Raw genomic sequence first — 23,164 nt, 5'->3', positions numbered from 1 at the left:
GAACCTTTTAAATTGGAGTGGAGTGTAGTGTGTGACAGAATCTTGTGAACACAACTATTCTCACAGATTTCAATGGCTACCCATACCTACAGATTATGGTCAACATTTCATAATGCGCACATCAACAAATTACTCTGCTCACACAATCTGTTTTAGAGTTACTGTTTTAATATATTACAATATCTTTTGAACATAACTTGTCTTGCAGTTTGCTACGGACCAGTGTTATTATCTGATGATGTCCATACTGACAAATCAATGTGCTCACAGACATTTTTTAAAATTATAAATGTCATTGCCTTTCCTGGCTTACGGTTGAATGCAATGTATGACAGAATGTTGAATAAATCTATTCTTGTGGTTTTTGGTGGATTGCTGTAAAACTTGATCAACCATCATACATGCTCAATTTTCAGAAGCAGTTACTGCAATTTTAAGAACAGAATCTTGTGAACTAAACTAGTCTTAGAGATGTTTTTAAATTGACAGTATATTACAGACTAGACTATTCTCCATTATGTTTCACCATGGCAAATGCATCACACTTTTTGTTTTATGTTCCAACATCCCAAACCCTCTACACCCACACACTTTGACAGGAACACGAAGTGTCATAATCAAATCCATCCTATATATGATGCATCTACCCACATTGACTGCATGGATCAAGTTTGATCAGAAAATATTTGAAAAAGATATTGTTGTTTAAATCTGTGTATTTATGACCTTTCTCCCAATTCCAACAACACGAGAAGCACCCTCCCCTCTAGTACATGGCTACCCTCAGGAAATTTACTCCAAAGTTTTGTGACTAATCACCTGATTAAATTGAAAAATATTTAAATAAATTACAATGCCACCTAAAAATTGAGTCAATACCTTTTTTTTAATTATAATCATTTTACATATACACAAAAAGCAAAGTTACTAAATTGGATGAAATTATTGAAATTTGCAAAAGATAAACACAGATCTGAGTAAAAACAATGGATGAAGTATCATTTTTATCACTAGAAATTCAAAACAACAAAAACGTTTAACTTCATAATTTATGTCAAATAAATACAAATTTGGTTTATTCATGGAAACAAGTGAAACAATCCAATGCCTTTCAACAAGATATCAATTAACCAAGTATAAAACATTAAAATGGTGTTCCTAAAAATGAAAGTGTTTTCAAAAACTTGACATTCATACTACATTAATTAACAGGGGAGACTATCAATATATAATGGAATTCACGGTTCCATTATGTTTAAATGGAGAGACCATAACATGTAACTTACCTGAGAATGCAGGACCTCTAACTGTAATGACTGGCAAAATGAGTCTGAGACACTGTTAAGGAATATAAGATGAAAGCAAATAATAAAGAAAGATGATGTTTAAAATACAGAAGCATTCTAACTGTTCTTTCCTGGCTAAATATAAATCTGTCAAATAACATTCAACTGAATATGTATCCAGAGATACTGCCAGGATTTTATCTAAAGGATGCAGTTTCCCTTTGTCACCAAAATAATGGGCGTGTTGAGAAACAGGATGGGATGGCCAATGTTTAATATTTACTTAGTAGTTAAATATCCATCTCTATGGTTTTTTTTCCAGATTCACTCTTTTACAGATAAATTGAAATCAAAATCCTCAAAAGATCTCTCCTCAGGTTTTATAAACATTAGTCTGTTCATTGTTTCTGAGTTTAATCTGTTCTTCCTAAGTGCATGCATAGTAGTTTTTCATGGTCTGCTGTTCTTTATAGCTGTTATGTACAATTTTTCAAAACTCACAGATATTGTCTCTAATAGATATCTCTGCTCCAAAATAAGATTTTTTTAATAAAATGAGCTCTATCAAAGTTCTACTTTCTTGAAATGCTGTTTCCCTGACTACTATGCCAAAAATATTATCTGTTCCAAAATGGTGTACTGAGTCCATCAATGCCACAGTCTTCTTGTTCAGATTTATTTTTAGAATCTTATTTATTTGATTTATTTAAGTCCTTAGCATGCCATAACGTTTTGTATCACAAGATCCCTCAGGGCTGATTTGTTTGAGAAAAGAAATTAAAATTGCACTTTACTTTTAAATTGACTGCATTTTAGTTAAATTTGGTATTCTGCCTTTTCCACATTTAGTTTCAAAATACCACTGAATTGTGGTCGACTGGCATGAATTCTGTTTTAGTCTATCTAAACCAGACTCATACTGAACATCATTTATGGGTTCTGAATCACTCACTTGCATTTCCAGTAACACTTTGCAGCTTCATTGTTCTGTTATAGTACAGAACCTTAAAAATCAGTGCCATCATTGCTATCATCAGCCAGCATTTGCCAAATGAAATCATCCTCTGTAGATTTAATACCATGGGAGTAAAACTTCCTTGATGAATGCAAAGTTAAAACTATAACAATGCTTGTTCTGGGTCCCAATGTGCAAATCAAATTTAGTTTAACAACTATTCATCCCAACCCAAAGTACCCAGATGTGTAAGCAGTTGCCTACCTGAACAAAAACAGCAGTATCAGACCTCTACTTATGTCATGACAAGCACTTTACGGGTTAACAGTTAAATCAAATTTGTATACTGTGCAGAGTATATTTTTATATGTGCAACTTTAAACTAATCTGCAGGAGTTCTAATGCTCTCCAAGTCTGCAATTTCATACAAAATCTGCATGAGTCACACACCTGCACTCATTGACAGCATCTCTGTATCTCTATTGAAAATGCAGGAACATATTAACTGTTCCAATTGTAATAAATATAACTGTCTTCAAACAACATGTTCATTTATTTCCAGATTCAATTCCAGATAAATCTGTTAGGCATGTTATGATTCTGGCAGCATGTTTTAAAACTGTTGAGAAATAACCTATTTTATATTTTAAATTCTACAAATTTTAACCATTATGTCTCACATGACAGCAAGCAAAGGGAGTAAATGCTGTTTTCTTCTTATAAAAACATATTTAACTTCAGTTTCTGTTTAAAGCTCAAATCTAATTTTTTGATACAAAAAAAAAAGACTACAATAAAGGAAATGAGTACTTTCTGATCCATGACATCGTGTATCGATGTCTGAAATTCACTGATCTCTGCTGCAAGTCAGACAATATTGAATACCTGTATTTCATAAATTGTTCTCCTTCCAGATCTACACAATATTTATGTTACAATAACCTCATGTCATGAATTATCCCATCATTTCCAATAGGCATGTATCAGCATAGTTGTGGCATAAATCAATTTTTATTTGATTTTAATTTTGTTCAATCCAGTTCTTGTTAATTAGCACAAGACAAGGATACGTAAAACTCTGCATAAATCATGAAGAGGCTTGTCGTTATCCAGGAGTCGGGACTGGACCAGCTGGTGAATGTAGTTGATCTAAAATAGAAATTTAAGGCAGTGTTTGGACATACAAATGTATACATCTAGAATTAGGTCCATGGTATGACACTGCATATCCCATGCTTCCAAGTCATGACACATAGGGTGGGGTCTGATCCCCAAAGTAAGCAAGTGTTACAACAATGCATATGCAAGTTTGTTTTCATGTCCATTAATATTACAATTTTTAAAATTTCCAAGATATAACCCAGGACAATCACCTATCCATGACCCAAAATCTGTGTTGAATGTGCATATGAATTGATCTTCTTATTTTGATTATGTTTAATCATGGACACCCAGTTGAACACTTTCCAAAATATTATATAGTGTATATCGCATACACACATGAAATAGACCTAGGCCTGTGCTGGATGCAAAAGTAAATTTGTCTCCTCAATTCTATTAAATGTAAACATGGTTATAAGGTGGTGGTTTTAAAAGTTTCCAAGATATGACTCAAGAGTTCATCCCCTACCCCAATAGGCATCATTCAGTGTCTATGTTGGATGACCCCTATCTACGGGTCATGGATTCAAAGCCTATGTTGGATGACCGAAAGGCACATCCCCAACTAAAGAGGCATGATTCAAGGAATATGCTGGAAGATTAAAAGACAGATCCCCTACCCATGGGTCATAATTAAGGGTCTGTGTTAGATGAATGAAGGGCACATTCACTACATATGGGTTGTGATTCAGGGCCTATACTGGATGACTGAAAGGCATATCCCTACCCAATAGGCATGAGTGTTTGTGTGATTTGGATTTTTAACGTAGTTTTTTTTAAAAATCAGACATATCGCGATGATGTCTGCATTGTGACAGTTCATGATAGACATGAAGCATCATGTCCCACAATGTCATATTATCCTGACATCAGGCCGAGCAGTCTTAACACTAAACTTGTAATACTGAGTGCCAAGAGAGGCAGCTGCTAGTACCATTGTTATAAGTCTTTGTTATGACTTGGCCGGGCATTGAACCTGCAACCTCCCACATGGGTGGATGATGCTCTAACCACTTAGGCCACTGGAGCAGTTCCAATAGACATGATTCAGGGCCTATGTTGGATGACTAAAAGGAACATACCATACCAAGGGGGCATAATTCAAGGCCTACACTGAAAGACTGAAAGGTAATTACACATGCAATAGGATTGATTCATGGCCTATGTTGGATTCCTGAAGGGCATATCCCATATCCATGGGCATAATTTAGGACCTATATTGGATGACTGAGGGACACAGCCACTACCCAACAGGAATGATTCAGTACCATTGCTGGATGACTGAAAGGCACATACCCTACCAAACAGTCATGATTCTGAGCCTATATTGGGTGACTTAAGGCACATGCCCTACGAATGGGTCATGATTCAGGGTCTGCATTGGATGACTGAAATGCATATCCCCCACCCATGGGTCATGATTCAGGGTCTACATTGGATGACTTAAGGCACATCCCCTACCCATGGGTCATGATTCAGGACATATTTTGGATGAATGAAAGGAGCATCCACAACACAACAGGAATGATTCTGGCCAAGTTGGATGACTGATGGCACACTCATGAGTCATGATTCAAGGCCTATGTTGGGTGCAGACGTGATTTCATCACCTAATCCTCATTAAATTTATATAGTAGGACCACAACATTTTCCAAGTTAGGAGCCAGGAGAGCATTCTCCTACAAATGATGCAATACCTGAGGGTATGATCATAAAACCTGAGCCATATGTTTTATTTGTGGCCTCTAATATGACACACCGATGTTCAAATCTCCACCTGCACTTAAGAAATATCTTTATCTGTACTTAAGAAATACATTGTGATGTTTAATTTTTATTTTTTTTACAGCTGCTGTGCAAATTTACAGACCAAATGCAAAATCATACAACAGAGATTCAAATCTGTGTCTTCTAGAGTGTAGGAAGAGAGACACTACACTTTTTTTTCTTCAAAGAAATGTGCTGGCTGGATAAGAAGTAATGAATCAAGAGAAAATGTCATGATAGATTTCCATGATTTTAATATATTGAAACAAAAATACTGTGTTTTAATAGTCACTAAAAGAGAATGGAAAGCCAGTATTCATATAAATACAATCAATGGTTCAAGAATATTCATAAAACACATTAGCTCTTTATGCAATACATTTCATAATGAAAGTTGACAGAATGAGTGTAAAGTGAAACAATATATTAAGCGTAAGATGTAAAGATATTCCATGATCATTTCTATGTCTGACATTATATCATCAACTACTATGTAAAACAAGATATTATGCAAATGATGTAAAGATATTCCAAGAACTTCTAAATGTCCGACATATTATTAGCTGCTAAATAATAATTACCTGAAGTGAATGAACAAGAGATTTTCCATCTGAAAAGAAAGGAAAGAGGAAAAACCATCTAAGACTCAACAGAAGTGTACAGAGATAGGTCTCACATATAACCTTAAGCTAAACAAAATTAGGGTCCCACATTAAGATGCAGGATCCTTATAATAATCACATTGTTCTTCTTTGTCATCTGTCTTTCTGTCCATCCATTAAAATTTCTTGTGACTAGCATAGCTCTGCAACCCTTACACAACACTGGATGCCATTTGGTAGTTGAACTGCCCATTACATATAGATATCTGCCTTTGCAACAAAAATGTGTTTACTAATAGTATTTTGACTGAGTTATTATAACCTGCATACCTTAGGAACCAGTAAACATATTCTGATGCAATCTGTTGTACACTGTTTTGAAAACCTAGACATGTCCTTCATAGGTTTTGCTGTGACAACTCCATTTTGAATAGGGTAATCACCCATAACAATTAACTTCATATCTTCATATGGAATGGGTTGTTTTTTTGCAGCCAGAGAACCAGTCAACATGTTCTGATGCATTTTCGTCTAACACCTTTTGTAGACTTAAACATGTATTTTAAAGGTTTAGTTTAGTTCATTTTGACAGACTGGGCCCTGTTTGATTCTGCCAGCTTCCTAGTTCATTCTTTAAGTTTTATCAAGAAATCTGATATATTTTGAGTACCAGAAAAAATAACAAAGACTGTATATAATGCAAAGAAAAATGAAAGGCCCAAGTGGACTTAATATTATTCATCTAGTTGACATCTGCCTTACAGCCAAATGCAAGAGCATTCTGCCATGAAATCTGGGTCAGAAGGCTGCTTTCTGTGGAAATTTCTTCCTATGCTGTTGAAAACAATTATTTTAAATGTTTCTATAGCTTTTTTTTACTTCCATCCATATCTGATGGTACATCAGTATCATTTATCCAGTGCTGAAAGGCATTATGCCACATTTGTTTTCTTTCTAAAGTTAGTTAACATTATGATCAGTGTTTTCCTGTAAACAAGGTGTGCAAATGTTTGTCTACATTTAGCAATGACAGCCAAATTATATCACATATCAGCACAATTTTTAACATGAAAATATCAATTCATGCCATGTTTTCTGTACAATTTTGGTCAAATATGAGGCATAGTTTTTCAAAACACATCAATTTGAATTGGTTTTTGCTATTTTTATTAATAATGTCAGGCAGACAGACATCAGTAGAAACTTGAAAGACCTCTATGTCAGGACTGTCAAGTTTTGTCAATTAGTTTAAGATGAATTAATTTCAGGTTTTTCTATGTTTTACTAATAATGTTGCAAAAGAGTGGATATCAGCAGAATTTTTATATAGCAATATGCCGTGACATAGTATAATTTACTGACATAAATATTACCATATATGTTGGGACACTATTTCTCGCGACACCATACATTAATTTTTAAAAAAACTGTGCACTGTATGTTCTGGGACACATCGTTTTTTTAGTCGTAAGCTGTGGGACACCTTTAAAATCATTCGAAAATTACATGTCGGAAAATGCACTCCAACTGAATTTTTATTTTAAAAAATATAAAAATGTGTACTTGAGATAAAACTCTTTAACCCACTGCAGCCACATCTCATCAACACAACCCTTCTCCTGCACAAATATGATCCATTCTTTCGGTACATATTTTTTTTTAGCTTTCTCATACCGTGAAAAATTGTTAGAGGCAACACATCACCTGAAGCAGAAACTGCACGGACAAAAGTCAGATTTTTTCAAATTTGCACTAGTCTTGCTAATTCTCACACTTCTGACCCCCATCTTATCGTCAGTCTGTCCAGTAATGCGATCAAAGTACACTACAGTTTCATCCATGATAATGATCATATTGTCGGCAAAATGATCTGTTTCTCTTCTGGCTTTCACGAATTCATCACATGATTTTATTTTCTCCAAATCTTCTGAGCGACACTGGTCATCAATGTTCATGCATGAAGCACTATATTATTTTCAAAATTTCCGTGAATAAAGGTGAAAAGGAACCAAAGTTAGCTTCCATATCTCAGTCATCTTTATAGTCAAAAATAAAAAATCTGCACACTTAAAAGAATCTATAGTTGGCTTCAGAGGTCAGCTTGCTTTGCAATAGAAAACCTTTGTATTGATATCCTTTTTAAAAAAATCCAGCTTCAGAGTCCAAAGACGGATTCTGAGGTCGGTTTGCTTTGTAATAAAAATAACCTTTGTCTTTGATGTCTTGTTGGTAGTTTCAAAGAAGAAGTTTACTGCTGGCTGTCAGTTCTGTTTATTCACCATCTGGGCTTCTATGTGCTTGTCATCTGTAGTTACAATTAACACAAAGGAGCACTGATGTCTGCAGGTAAATAGTAACCCAAGCTGGTGAAAAGATTTTTATTTGCAAGATATGTCATACAGTAGACCTGGATATAATTCAATACAGCAAATTCTGTACCTAACACTGTGTCATGTGTGAAAGGCATCTTCAAGATATCAACTGATTATTTCCCTCTTGTTTGCAATTTTGTTGAATCCAGTTTTCAGTCGAATAACATGTTCAAACCTCTGAGAAAACCACACACAATTTGTTTCTCAATGCTTATGCCAATGAACAGTTGATACAGGCTACTTACAGTATGGAAACCTACACTACTTATACAGATTTTGTGGATATATTTTATTCTTTAATACTGATGTTGAAAAAAGGAATAAATGATAACAATTATCAATTAAGCATTTTATTTATCTATTTTATTGCAACGTTCAATAGGGGGATGAGCACAAAAGCAATACAAATTTATTTCATTTCTTAAGTCTTGGGACATATGACCAAAGTGAAGAAATGTTTCACCACAAGTTCTGGGACAGGAATTATTTTTTATTTTATCGTGTCCCAACATATATGGTAAATACGGTACAATATATTAGACAAATTTTGCTGAAAGTTAAATATTATATAATGCATAAGAATTAAAACTGTTTACTTCTTTCAAATATTTTAGGTGAACAAAGACTGGTTTTAAAATACTGATTGCATGTGTTACAAAAACAGTTGTTTCAAGGCTTCTCTATTTTCTCTATCTTCAACTTTGGTGGCATAGCAGCACCATTTGTATAATTGTAAATGGCTTGATGCAAGTAAGCTTTCTCTCCAATTTGATCTAATTACGCTAAACAGTTTTTGAGAAGTAGTCATTTAAAGGTTTTCCTTTCTTAGGATCCACAACCATATTTGACAGCAAATAGGCATCAAACCATTCATGCATCATGCCTTCTCTAAAATGTAGTCTAATTCTGTGGACTGGATTTTGAGCACAAGTTGTTTAATTTAGTTTTAGTAAACAGTGAATATATTTGATGGCAAATTGACATTATTTGTATAAATTTTAAAGCCCCCAAGACTAGAATGTTTTCTGTCAAATTTGGTCAAATTCTGTTGAGTGAGTTTGGAGAAGTCGGTTAAATATTCTTCTCTTTTTTGGTAATGTAGGATATTTGTCATGGACAGATATCATTTGTAAAACTTCAAAGGCCTTATTGCTAAGATTCTGCCTGCCAAGCTTAATTGAAATTAGTTTTGTTGTTGTTGAAGCAATTGTCAAATGGCACACAGATGGCAGACAATAGACAATGGTTGCTGGAGCATACCATAATCTAACTTGACCTTATGGACTGGTGATCTAAATAACCTGCACATGTGTCTTCAGTTAACATAAAAACTTAAACTAATATTCAGGCTGCATGCATCTTACCTCCTGTCTCATGGTCCTCTACCAGAATTTCAATGTCAAGCAGACGCCAGGGGATTGTGGGACTATCACCCATCAAGGTCAAAGTCACCTGTGAAAACAACAAAAATGTTGTACATACTGGAAAACGTATGGCAAGAAAAAAATATATATTCTGATGCAGCATAACCCATTTCACTGGTTATGATTTGCACTATCAAGCCAGGTCTATTTCAATGGGTCAACATGGCAAATCTGTGATGTGATGTGAATTGGATTTTTAACGTAGCTTTAAAAAAAAATCAGTCATATTGCTACGATGTCTGCAATGTGGCAGTTTATAGTGATGTCTAGCACTGAGGCATCATGCCGCAGACATGTAGCATGATGTCCCACACAATCACATTATTCTGACACCAGGCTGACCAGTCCTAACACTAACCTCTTAATGCTGAGCACCAAATGAGGCAGCTTATAGTACCATTTGTGTAAGTGTTTGGTATGACTCGGTCAGGGATTGAACCCATGACCTATCGCATCTGAGGTGGATGCTCTAACCACTAGGCCATCTGCATATTTTAAATACATATTCCACCACTCACTGCACCACCCAACTTTGACACAGAAGCACAATGCAAAATCTTTTACACAAGTCTTTGTGCAATGACTGTATGTATCAAGTTTGATTTGATTTTTTTAAATCACTATAATGTTTTAATTTTTTTTTTACACCTGACATCCTTCCAGGTATCTATGTAGAGGAAACTAAAACTTATATCACACTGGGAGCCTTTTTATGCATAACTTGGGCTGTTTTTGTATATTTGACTTATAAAGCCCTCCCATGAATCCAAGGGGAGTGGCCTAAAAGCCTAAAAAAGAGAAGCCACCCATGAATGGTTATCACATGGGGAAAATATGTACACATCACATGGGCAACTTTGGCATATTAGACCCTGCCCAATGACCTCAGGGGAAGGCCCAAAACTACATCCATCTTGCAAAAGAGCATCATGCAAACTATGTACAAAGCTTGATGAAGTTCCATCCAGCAGTTTAGGATGAAACAAAGGATACATGAAAGTAATTAAAATGGGGATAATTATTTGTATATGTTGCAGCATCAACTCTATTAGGGCTACATAGGGATAATTATATGTATATGTTACAGCATCAATTCCATAGGGGCTACATAGGGATAATTATATGTACATGTTGCAGCATCAACTCAATAGGAGCTACATGGGGATAACTATTATACAGTTGCAGCATAAACTCTATAGGGTCTACATGGCTACAAGGGGTTAATTATATATACTTGTTGCAGCATCAACTCCATAGGGGCTACATGGAGATTATTATAGGTACATATCGCTGCATATATATATATATATATATATATATATATATATATATATATATATATATATATATATATATATATATATACACAGTAGCAGAATCAACTCTATCAAGGTTGCATAGGGATTATTATATGTACATGATGCATAATTAACTCTATAAGGACATAATGACACTACTAAGTTTACAATTATCTCATTATGTTTTAGAATAAGATTAATAATGTCATACTTGGAAGTCAATATTTTAATAATGTTAAAATAATGAGAATGCTCTAGGCACTTTTAACAGAATTTGTAGCATTTTGTGGAGGACTATGTAACAATGACAATAAAACGTTATTTTCCGTGTTAAAATGATTCTTAGAAAACTTCTTGGCTTTTCTGAAGAAATGCATCTCTCCTATTCTCAAAAATGGTTCACTATATCAGTACTTCTTTATGATCCATGCACAGGTTTACTGACGAAAAAAAATAAACCCTAACACTTTTACTTTGCATTAATTTTATACAATGCATGAATAAAACACTCCACCAGTAAAGTATAACTTACCTGAAATTCATGTTCTACTATGAATTTTACTCTGCCATTTTCTGAAATGAAAAGAACATATTTGAGAAATTAATATATAAAAATTTGTAATAAAATACATGCAAAATACCTTTTCATGGTACAAAGCAGTCTTTTTTATTTTTTTATTTCTTTAGGAAAAGAACTGGTATAGGAATAAATGCCAATCTTTGTGTACATGCATGAACCAAAATGGATTTAAATGTACGACACTTTTACTTTTGGAGACAAGTGATCTACGTATTGTAACTTAACTTTTAGTACTTAATATATCAATGAAAAGAGTTCAATACCATCTTACATCATATGCTACTTGCTGCAGTAAGTAAGGTTATACAATTTCATGTCTATAGGCTTGATGACTCCACTGTGATTCAATTTTTTGTATCAAGTTGTCAAATGAATAATAAATAATCATTGCTTTCCCTGAACAAATAACTTTTCTGAATATATTCACAGATGAGTTACTCGTTTAAAACTGATTTCATAACCTCGTATTTGAAAATCAAACATGTACGATGTCAACATTATTATTTCTGCCTTGTCATAGTACAGTGACTATTCTTCTTTTTTATATTAACCCGGTCTCTCCAAAAAGAGTCAGGACCAACAGATTACAGCTAGGAACCAGTCTATTTACTGATATAATAATACTGATATCTCACATATTTGATTTTTATTTGTTAAACAATGAAATCAGTAAACAAATTAGATACTTTTCCATTTTAAGATATATTCATCATCAGTTGCTTAAGGTAAGTAATTATTTTTAATTGGGTATTAAATTTTAAGAAACCACAAAAGACTGAAGGGTAAATAAATATGTTCCACAACTTTGCATTAATTGATGGCCTTGTTATGTGATATGCAAGTATTACATCAGATCATTAACAAAGATTGAAATTAATTGAAAAACTTTGTCATCATTCAATATAATCAACAAAGAGGTATACCCACCTATTGTTAGTTTCCTCATTAGTGGGGGAAGCTCCATCGAGACCAGTCTGTACTGAATGACCTGATCCAACCTCTGAAGTGTCTGCTGCTTCTCACTAGGGGTGATAGGGTCAGGAGGTACAATCTTGTCCTACAAACAAATCAAGGTAGGTAACTTTATAAATTTACATATTATAAATGCTTTTTGTTTAAAATGTTTCACATTTAGTTCAGCGAAAAGCAATGGAATCAAAAGGAAAAAAGGAGTGGGCTTCACAAGATCTGTTATCTTTTTATACATTTCCAGTTTATTAATATGGATATAAGTCCCACCTCCTTTAACTTTATACTTTCAGGTCAATGTTGGTACAGCACTTTGCTAAAGTGTAACTGAAAGCAAGTTCTGAGTTTCTTATTAAAATAATACAAACATCCAGAGACACTGCATATAATGGAATCAATACACACAACTCCATGGGAAAATTAGCTACAACAGTCCTGCTTTTCCATCATGACTAAAAATTAAAATCAGGTAATGTTTTTTTAGCACTTACAAACCTTGCCTTTTGAGATTTAAATATTGTAAAAGTTACTTATTTTCAATCAGGTGGCACAAGACTTTTCATGTTTTGTTGAACACAAGAGTCTGCATTTCACTTACATGCAGGCTACTCACAGTGATACATGCTGGCTGACTTACCCTGATACATGCCAGCTGATTTACCCTGATACATGGAGGCTACTTACCCCAATACATACAGACTAACCCTGATACATGCTGGCTGACTTACCCTGATACATGCTGGCAACCTTGGATAAGTTCCCAGTGTCAGAACATCAATAGCGCAAAGAAGGGAGAAGTTGGGCAACCTAAAAGAATATTGAAAATGAATACTAATTTAATTAATTCATTGCAATAACTTATTCAAGAATAAATATGAGCTGACAATATGCTTAAGTGCTGAAAATGTACAAATACTGATTAATTAATAGCAACTGTGCTTGATATTACATTTGAAAAACATCTGCGCAATTGATCTATATATTAAAATAATACTGAAAGGTTATTTTCACACAAAAAAGTATTTCATAAATAAAATTTTACTTCACATGCATAAAGAACTACATTAAGATATTCAGGGTAGGGGTGAGTGATATCGTATAGGTACATTTGTGTGTGTGTGTGTGTCTGATTTGGATTTTTAACGTAGCTTTTAAAAAAATTCAGTCATCGCTACGATGTCTGCAGTGTGACAGGTTATAGTGATGTCTAGCACTGGGGCATCATTCTGCAGACATGTAGCATGATGTCCCACCCAGTCACATTATCCTGACACCAGGCTGAACAGTCCTAACACTAACCTCTTAATGCTGAGCGCCAAGCGAGGCAGCTGTTAGTACCATTTTGCAAGTCTTTGGTATGACTTGACCGGGGATCGAACCCATGACTTCCCTCATCTGAGGCAGACACTCTAACCACTAGGCCACCGGAGTGGTCTTATGGGTACATGTAAAATTTCTGAATCTGTCAAATCTATTCATTTTGAAGCTAAATATTTAATTTATTTTCCTCTAACCTTTGTATGTCCTTGAAGAACATTGCATATGGGTGAAGAATAAAACTGTTCTCTTAACAAATGGCAGCACAACCAGGAGATTACTACTAACAGCAGGTGATGCAGTGGAGCTTGAGTCAAAAGGCCATGAGAAATGTATCCCATTTTCTTACCAAAGATAATTTCCAAACAAATCCAGTGAAAACTTTAAACCAATGCCTGTGAAAAGGTTGCACTGGTATCAACAAGGTCTGCTGGATGTCAAGACAACTGCCACAGGGACCACTGGCATCAACAAGGTCTGCTGATGTCAAGACAAGTGACCACGGGAACCACCAGATTAAGCTCTCATTATTACCAAGCTAAATCTCAGAGAGAAAAGCTGCAGAAAGCAGACTGTGTCTGCCACTCTAGAACTTCAAAACGTCTAAGATCGGACAGTTGCTTTGTAATGTGAGGCTCAAAAAGACAGTTCCAAATTTGTGCTATTTTCATCAAATTTATTGCACAATACCTAAATATAATTGAGACAATGCAAGCTGAAGAGAGGCTAATATGATGAGCATGTCTTGTATGATAAGCAAATTCAGCAATATTCTGACCAAAGGTTTGTATGTTCAGCAACTGAGCCCTGTAAGAACTTAAGTGACACCATCTGGAGACCAATGTGAGAAATGTAAGAACTAAAGATATGGTCCATCTGGGCACCAATGTGAGTAACTGGGGCAAGTTCAGGTGAATGTTTGATAACATGTCAGAGGGTAAAATGATCTCTGTCTGCTCTCCCATGATGTCTGAAAGTGTCACGTATCATGAAGTGATACCCCTTAACTGAAATTAGCTAATTTCTCCTCAAAGAAGTGGAGAAAGAAAACTGCCAATTGCAGAATATACCAGCATGGGAACAACAGAGCTGTCCTTACACCAGTGTGAAAGACAAACGATTTTCCCTCATACATCTTCAAGCTGAAGACCTAGTTTGTGCAATTTTCAACCCAGTTGAAAGGTTGATCTCCTTTCAACATTAGCAAAATGTGAAAAGTCTGTCTGGACATGGCTGGAAAACCTGGTATCTTACATGTTTAAACAGCCTGAGTAACATCTGAATTTCCCTGAGAATGTCTAACACCCTAATGGATTCTTAGAGCTGATGGAAGGAAAGATGATTGTACTCATCATTTGCACCCAATGATGCCTTGGGGTGGGGGGCACTCAGTAGGAGACATCATACCAATGATCTCTTCAATCAAACCCTAGTCAATGCTCTCTCATCAAGCCAATGTCGGTAGCTGTAACACAGGCAAGCATGAAAGGATATCCCCATAATCCAACATTTATGACATGGTCTTACTGACAAGTATCATCTGGGATTCAAGCAGCAAATGAAAAGTTGGCAAGCTATTCAAAACCAAACACTGACTGGACGTAACAGTAGCTGATGGCAAAGTCTGAGGAATCTTGAATGGCTGAGAGGCCATGGGGATCCTCCACCCTACTTGTTACTGACTATGTGTTGGGATGAAAGCTCAGAACAACATTAAACAATTTCTGAATATTTTTATTTTTGTGCATTTCTTTTGTTTTTCCATTCTTTTGTAGGACTGTGGACCAAATCCCTTATTATCAACTTGTGCTGCTGCTACATTGGCTGGAGGTACATATAACAAACAATATGTAATGAAAATAGACAAAAGGTTTAAACTATGTCTACAAAAGGGTCGTGATATATTAACCTGCATTGAATTCAACAGCATACATTATAAAAAAGGTTAGACTGAATACAAACAACAGGAGTCCATATGAGGGACTAAGGCTCTACTGGCTGAAACGAATTTACTGGAACTCAAGATAATTTAACTGCTAAATACTGAAACCATGTATAATACTTCTGAGCAATAACAAGATTTTCAAATTAGCTGTTGCAAGTCATACTGGCTGTAAGATCAACAATAGCAAGATTTTCAAAATGGTCACCATGAAAGCGAAATAAAAGTCAGATAGACACCACCTTAATTTAGAACCAAAAGCATACTGAGACAAATAAAGAATGTATTTTTGAGAAAAATTGATTCACTGTAGTGAAAACCGTATTTGCTCAATAAACTTCATGCCAAGTATCTAATCAGGATGAAAGAGTTGAATCCCATGGACAAAGACTGATTAATTTGTCCTAAACAAAAATAGGAATACCTACAGGATCATTAAAATCAATATAATTCATGCCAATAAAACTAAAATGACATGGAATTGACATCTACAACCAACATCTTGACCCTGGAAATGATAGAGTTTTAAATGATGATGCGAAGGTTGGTTTAAAATAAAATAAATCATTGTCAGCCAAGTTTAGCTGCATTGTACTTGTACTCAGCTGTAACTATGTGTGCAAGGTGAGTAAGTCATTGGTAGAAGTGTAATAGACAAAAAGAGAATCAAATTTGAGTAAGTCATAGGTAGAAGTGTAACAGACAAAAAGAGAATCAAATTTGAGTAAGTCATTGGTAGAAGTGTAATAGACAAAAAGAGAATCAAATTTGAGTAAGTCATTGGTAGAAGTGTAATAGATAAAGAGTCAAATCTGAGTAAGTCATTGGTAGAAGTGTAATAGACAAAATGAGAGTCAAATTTGAGTAAGTCATTGGTAGAAGTGTAATAGACAAAAAGAGAGTCAAATTTGAGTAAGTCATTGGTAGAAGTGTAATAGACAAAAAGAGAGTCAAATTTGAGTAAGTCATAGGTAGAAGTGTAATAGACAAAAAGAGAATCAAATTTGAGTAAGTCATTGGTAGAAGTGTAATAGACAAAAAGAGAATCAAATTTGAGTAAGTCATTGGTAGAAGTGTAATAGATAAAGAGAGTCAAATTTGAGTAAGTCATTGGTAGAAGTGTAATAGACAAAAAGAGAGTCAAACTGTAATACTGTCTGAAGTAAAATAAGCATAAAACTGATAAAACTATGAAGCAAAAGCTGTAATATAATAACTATTACAGATAAAAACATCTTCATATAAATTTGCATTTTGTTTCTTGCACATCACAGATAAATTACCTGGCATTAATGAGAGTTTCTCTTGCCATCTTTGCCAGACCATCTGCTGTCTCCACAAACCACATTGACTGCTGCTCCAAAAAGTTACATATTTCCTGGGTGGAAAAAAAGGCAAATAAAATGCACATTAGAAAATAATTAATTTTTATGCTACTTTTAAAACATCACAAACTACATACTGATGGAGATATTAACATTACTAGGAGCAAGTCATTAGATATGTGGCGAGTTAAAGAGAAATAGGGTCTGGAGAAATTGAGAATTAATGTATTTTTGTCAATGTTGCCACTTTCTCCTTTTTATGTCAATCTTTACAAAGAGGTAGGATAAACAAGGAAAATTTAACTACCTATGAATATCATTTTGAGGTGATATCAATCTTGATTCTTAAACTCTAGTATATACATCATGAAATACCTCTTACTCCACACTTGTATTGTATATTGTAACCATATCCCAAATTAATATTCTTTATATCCTGAAATAACCATTTCCCAAATTTGTATCATGCACATCATTAACTGACTTACAACACACTTGTATTGTATATTGTAACCTTACCCCAAACTTATATTGTTTACACCCTGAAATAACCCTTACCCCAAACTTGTATCATCCACATAATGAATTTACTTACCCCACACTTGTATTGTATATTGTAACCTTACCCCAAACTTGCATTGTTTACATCCTGAAATAACCCATACCCCAAACTTGTATCATCCACACAATGAACTTACTTACCCCAAACTTGTATTGTTTACATCCTGAAATAACCATCACCCCAAACTTGTGTTGTGTATATCATCAAATATTCTTTACCCATATTTGTATTATGTATGTCATTAAATAATCGATACTCCAAACTTGCATTATATACATCATGAAATAACCCATACCCCAAACTTGTATTAAGTACATCCTGAAATAACCCATACCCCACACATCTATTCTAAAAATCCTATAAAAAAAAAACATCCCTCACCTATTTTGTGTATATCTTGAAATAATCCATACTTATATTGTGTACATCATGAAATAATTCTTACCAAAAAATTTTAATATGCACATGGTGAAAATAACCCTTATCTTTCCATTGCATTGTGTACATTATGAAACAACTCTTACCCGGGCAACATGCATCAAAATATGAGAATCCAACTTTTGAGAATGATTTCAGAACATGTATTTGTTTTGTCCATTTAAATGTTTGCCAAACAGTTTGTATCCAATTTCCTGTATTTATTATGTAACAATTACCCCACATTTGTCCACTTTACTGGCACTGCTAGCCCACTTTACTAATGCCAGCAGGCGAATGAACAATTGCCTGGTTCTTTGGGCAAACTGTACAATCTCAATTTTCCTGCAAGAGAAAATGCATTATAGGTATCATACAGAAAATAAATGTATTTGGAGTGTGTACCTTGACAGTATTTTTAAACGATCATGAAATATTATTTTCGTGGAAGCATGAGCAATTATCAATGTATATGAAGAAAAACAAAATTTACAACAAAGGTTTAAAAACACTGGAATAATTCTTCAAAAGTTTTCTCATTAAATGTCTTGCAACATGCATATATACAAATGACAAAATAATCTGGAACTTAAAAAGAAATTGCCATGGCTTTCTGTTGATACAAAAAAAGTGTCATGACTTAAACATGATAGAACCGTATGGTGCAGCACTCAACTGACATGTTACTTATGCTACAATTTGTTTACATGATAACATAAAAATGTCTTCTGAGAATGAACATTTTGAGAGTTACGGAATCAAAAGCATCAATAAAAGGATAGTTGGATAGATAAACAAAAATATGGATAAAAACATTTTTATTAAATATTGAAACTGAATAATTGTGAACAGAAAAACATAGACCAGTCTGATATGTGTACCAAATTCAGAAACTGAATGGTCTGCAAGTTACACTCTGAATGATTGTGAATAAAAAAGGCACATCTGGGCTATTCATCTAATATGTATGACATGTTCCTAAAAAATATCTTATGTGGTGTGAAACATAGATATAAAAGATAGAAGAAAAAAAAATAATATTTGAAATTGAAGAATTTTTGTATAGCAAAAGGCAGTTCACTAGTCCAATTGAACTTTTCCAATATTTTGATGATATAATAAAGCCCATATTTAAAATTTAATCAAAATCTGAGAGTGGTAACAGGATCAAAGAATTAGATGCCAGAATTTCTAATTAATATGCACACATCTCATTCATTATCCAACTTTTTTGAGATCTTAATGACATAAGCACATATCTCAACTCAGATCAAAACTGGATCAGAAATACAGCCTCCAGAGTGGTAACAATTTCAGCCAACCAGAGAAAAGATCACTACACCACCAGGATCTTGCTAATTTTCAAACATGTCAAAGATCTTAATGATATAAGCATCTATTCCAAGTCTGACAAAAACTGGATCTAAAATGTGATGTCCATAGTGGTAGCACGTAAGCCAATCATATGTAAGATCACCACATATACAAGCATGGATCTCACTCATTAATGATTGTGACAGGGATAACAACCATATAAGTCCAAATTCCAGGTTTGAAAATGGATCAGAAATATGTACTCCAGAGTGTCAACAAACAACTGCTGACAACTAACCAATGAAAGACATATGATGTATGCAGGGCAGGATTGGCATGAGGCAATACAATACCCTGTGCAAAACAGACATGTGGCACCCCACCCTCATCATTCAAATATTTGCTGATAAGAAAGCTTTTAATACACTGATGTAAGTTATGACCAAATAAAAGAATTTTCATATGAAGAAAAAACAAAGGTTAGCTCCCTTGTAAAATATTTGCACCCTTTTTCTTCTTCAATTTGGTGCCCTTCTGAAAATGGCACTCTGCTCGCACATAACTTGCGCCAACCTTATGCCAGGTCATACCATGTTTGCTTGACCTTACAGCCAGGTGAGCTACAATGTGGATAACAGATTGATGGATTACTGGATGGGCAGAGAATTGGACAAAAACACAACACGGTCTTGTATGTAGTAAAGGGCATATCTGGACCACTAGTCTAACATGTGTGCCAGTTTAAAAGTCATGATCTGGACACTAGAGAGAAGACAAATGGATGGACAGGTACTTGGAAATAATATTTAAACTAAACAATTATGTATAACTGCACAAGTCCTTGAGATGTACCAAGTTTCAAAATTATACCCTGTACAAATTTTTCTTAATGCTTAAGAAATAAAGTAAAGATAATGAATGGATGGACAAAAAGATACCCAGACATAAACAAAACAAACATTGAAACTGACGAGTTCTAAATAGGAAAAGGTACATCGGAACCACAAGTCTAATATGATTGGCAAGCACCATAAAAATATTTTGATCAGATCAAGAATTATGATCTGGAAACAAAATGTTTACAGACAAACTGATGGAAAACAGCAATAACCTCCTGTATTACCTTGTACAAATATTTTTTTTATGCTCAAGAAATTAAGGTACAGATAATGGATGGAAGGATGGACAAAAAACAGACAAAACAATACAAACAATGAAACTGACGAGTTCTGAATAGAAAAAGGCACATTGGAACCACAAGTCTAATATGACTGGCAAGCGCCATAAAAATATTTTGATCAGAGCAAGAATTATGATCTGGAAGCTAAATGTTTACTGACAGACAGACAAATGGACAATAGCTATAACCTCCTGTTTTACCTACCAAGGGGATAAATAAAAATATTACATTTATTTTAAGAGAGTCAAAAAGTATTTTAGGAGTTCAAAAAATACTGGGGCATTAATACAGTAAATCACATCAAAAGTACTGCATTATACTTAAATATAATTGATACAACATTTTTCTTTTTGGTTGACAGCTTTTTTTAGGTAATAAAATAAAATGTTTAAATGGGAGACCCAAACACAATTATGTCAATGTAAAAGCTGGCTTCATTTTATAAAATTAAAGGTAATATTTTATGAAAATATTATGGATATGTCATGGCAGACAAAATATCTTGACAATTTTAAAAGTTAATACCTTTCCATATCTGTTTTCCTTGGCAAGCTGCAATATAATTGAAAAAAATATTAAACTATTGGTATGGTATCTTAAACACAATGCTTTGCACTTACATGCAAATTCATGATGTGTACACTTCATACAACTGCATTAAGACCCAAAACTTGACATGGGTTTTAACTACCATACATACTCTCTTATAAATTGAGTCCTCTTGCAAAAATGCAGACCCAGATCTGCCATTGCATAATGGAGTAGACCAAGGTAGACTATAAATAAATGTCAAAGGGTACTAATCAAAATAAATCTTTAAAAAATTGAAAACTACAACATTTTCAGAGTAAATTCTATTCACACTTGTGCTGGTAGGTGATTTATTAGTAAAACCTGTTAAGTCACCAGTTCTAGCTGGTAGACCCTTACTTATATACACTTGGACTGCAGAATTCCTTTGGTTGAATGGTTATGAATCTTTAATCCTGCCTGATTACCTTGGTATTTCCAAGCAATAAATTACATAATGTCATAGCAGCGCTATGTGTATGAATATACTTTCTCTGTCCATCCCCGAATGCTGCCATCATGCCTAATTGTATTTATTTACATTAAAAAGATAATTTTGCTATTTATAATACCACTGCAGTTATAAATGTATCACAGCATTTTCGATCAAGACATTTTCTGATTTCGGTTACTCTGATCTATTTTGGCACTGTAATCAGGAATTTATTTTTATATACATGTTCACTGAAGTTTATTTTATTTGTAGATACATGTGCAACGTAATAAATAAATTCAGGAGACATGGTAGAGGTTCATATGAGCAAATAATCTAATAATCAGCACTGGACAATTGACATTTTATTGTAATTTTTAAATATTCAACATTTTATATGATAAAGCAACATTTCAAACCAGTGAAAATGAAAATCTCTCATCACAACAACAATTATCAGTCTTTTCAATTTAAAATTACATTTATACTACAAGCCCAATTATCTATTGAACCAGGTTCCCACAAAACAATTTGCAACAGCAGCCCAAATGACATAAATAATCTAAGTTTTTGGGGTAATCTTAACAGATTACTTATAAATATGGGGCATTAGTTTTGTACAACATTTTGCAGCCATCTGGGAAAATATGTAGCCAATCTGGACTGAAAATCATCACTCATGAAAATGGAAGAAGTGGCTTTTACTTCCACAAAATGAGAGACGGGTGTGAGAAAGAAGCCAATGAAATTTTATTTTTATATGCAAATATGTAAGTACTGACCAACAAAAAATAAATCAGTACATAAGTATTTTTCATTGTGTACAATAAAAGGAAATTTTCTGCATTGTCTACAACAGAATAAATTACTGTACAAGTCCAAATGCAGACTGCATAGACCCATATCTGTCTACGCATAATGTGCCTGAAGATCTGGGTCAATGCAGTCTGCTAGAAGCAAATCAATAGTACAAAGCAACATAATGAGTATGTACTACATTCACGCTCCACCCACTTTTTCAAAGTAAAAAAATTAATTTACAATTTTGCAATTTGTTTTCTTCAGTACAGATATGATAAATATGGCTCTTTCCTTTTTTTTTAAATGACTTCAAAATATTTCAAGAGGTATTTTGATTTATGAAAACTGAAACTTAATTGTCAATACTTTACTTTTGCTTACTACCAGTGTTATCTGCCATTTTGATCCACCATATAATTCCACCATTTTATGTATTCATTTTTTTTATATAAACCATATGTAAATTTTTAAAATCTTAATAGAAAAAGCAAAATATTTTACTGTTTTAACATTCTTTATAACTGCTTTTCAACAAAATTCATGGCCTTTTCAAGGAGAGAAACAATTTTTATAAAAATGAAAGACTTTTCACTGCAAATGTTCAAATTAAAGGATTACTTCAGATTGTAGAAACTATGGCAGTTTTTCAAAGAATGAGTCTTTTGAATAAACTTGTGTCCATGTCACTCTTGAAAAAATGTCATAATCATAGCATTATTGACTTTGTCAAGATATAAACACAAATATGTATTATAAACATTGCATAACTCTTTCTTCCTTCTTTCTATCTTTCTTTGCATGTCACTAGAAGGCTTATTAGGTGCATGATTTTTCCAAACCAATTTTTTGGTTCATTCCAGTGAGCATCAAAAGATGTATTTGTCTGATA

General features: G+C 33.9%; 1 protein-coding gene across 1 annotated transcript in view; it reads right to left on the bottom strand.

Moving 5' to 3' along the window:
- LOC149792265 (mediator of RNA polymerase II transcription subunit 14-like) overlaps positions 1-23,164 on the bottom strand; it is a 107,931-nt gene that overhangs the window by 79,101 nt on the left and 5,666 nt on the right. Inside the window, exons 3-12 of the mRNA XM_089970795.1 lie at positions 20,997-21,023; positions 18,217-18,322; positions 16,957-17,051; positions 13,143-13,221; positions 12,373-12,502; positions 11,398-11,438; positions 9,508-9,595; positions 5,751-5,779; positions 3,312-3,390; positions 1,287-1,330 (exon numbers count right to left, since the gene is read on the bottom strand). Of these exons, the coding sequence (XP_089826921.1) occupies positions 1,287-1,330; positions 3,312-3,390; positions 5,751-5,779; positions 9,508-9,595; positions 11,398-11,438; positions 12,373-12,502; positions 13,143-13,221; positions 16,957-17,051; positions 18,217-18,322; positions 20,997-21,023 (718 nt within the window). The remainder of the gene's footprint in view (positions 1-1,286; positions 1,331-3,311; positions 3,391-5,750; positions 5,780-9,507; positions 9,596-11,397; positions 11,439-12,372; positions 12,503-13,142; positions 13,222-16,956; positions 17,052-18,216; positions 18,323-20,996; positions 21,024-23,164) is intronic.

Source organism: Sinohyriopsis cumingii, chromosome 9 (assembly GCF_028554795.1).
Source record: "Sinohyriopsis cumingii isolate HCF-2022 chromosome 9, ASM2855479v2, whole genome shotgun sequence".
In the NCBI taxonomy this organism is placed as follows: Eukaryota; Metazoa; Mollusca; class Bivalvia; order Unionida; family Unionidae; genus Sinohyriopsis; species Sinohyriopsis cumingii.
Note: the sequence above shows the minus strand (reverse complement) of the source record. Positions and strands in the feature narration are given on the sequence as shown.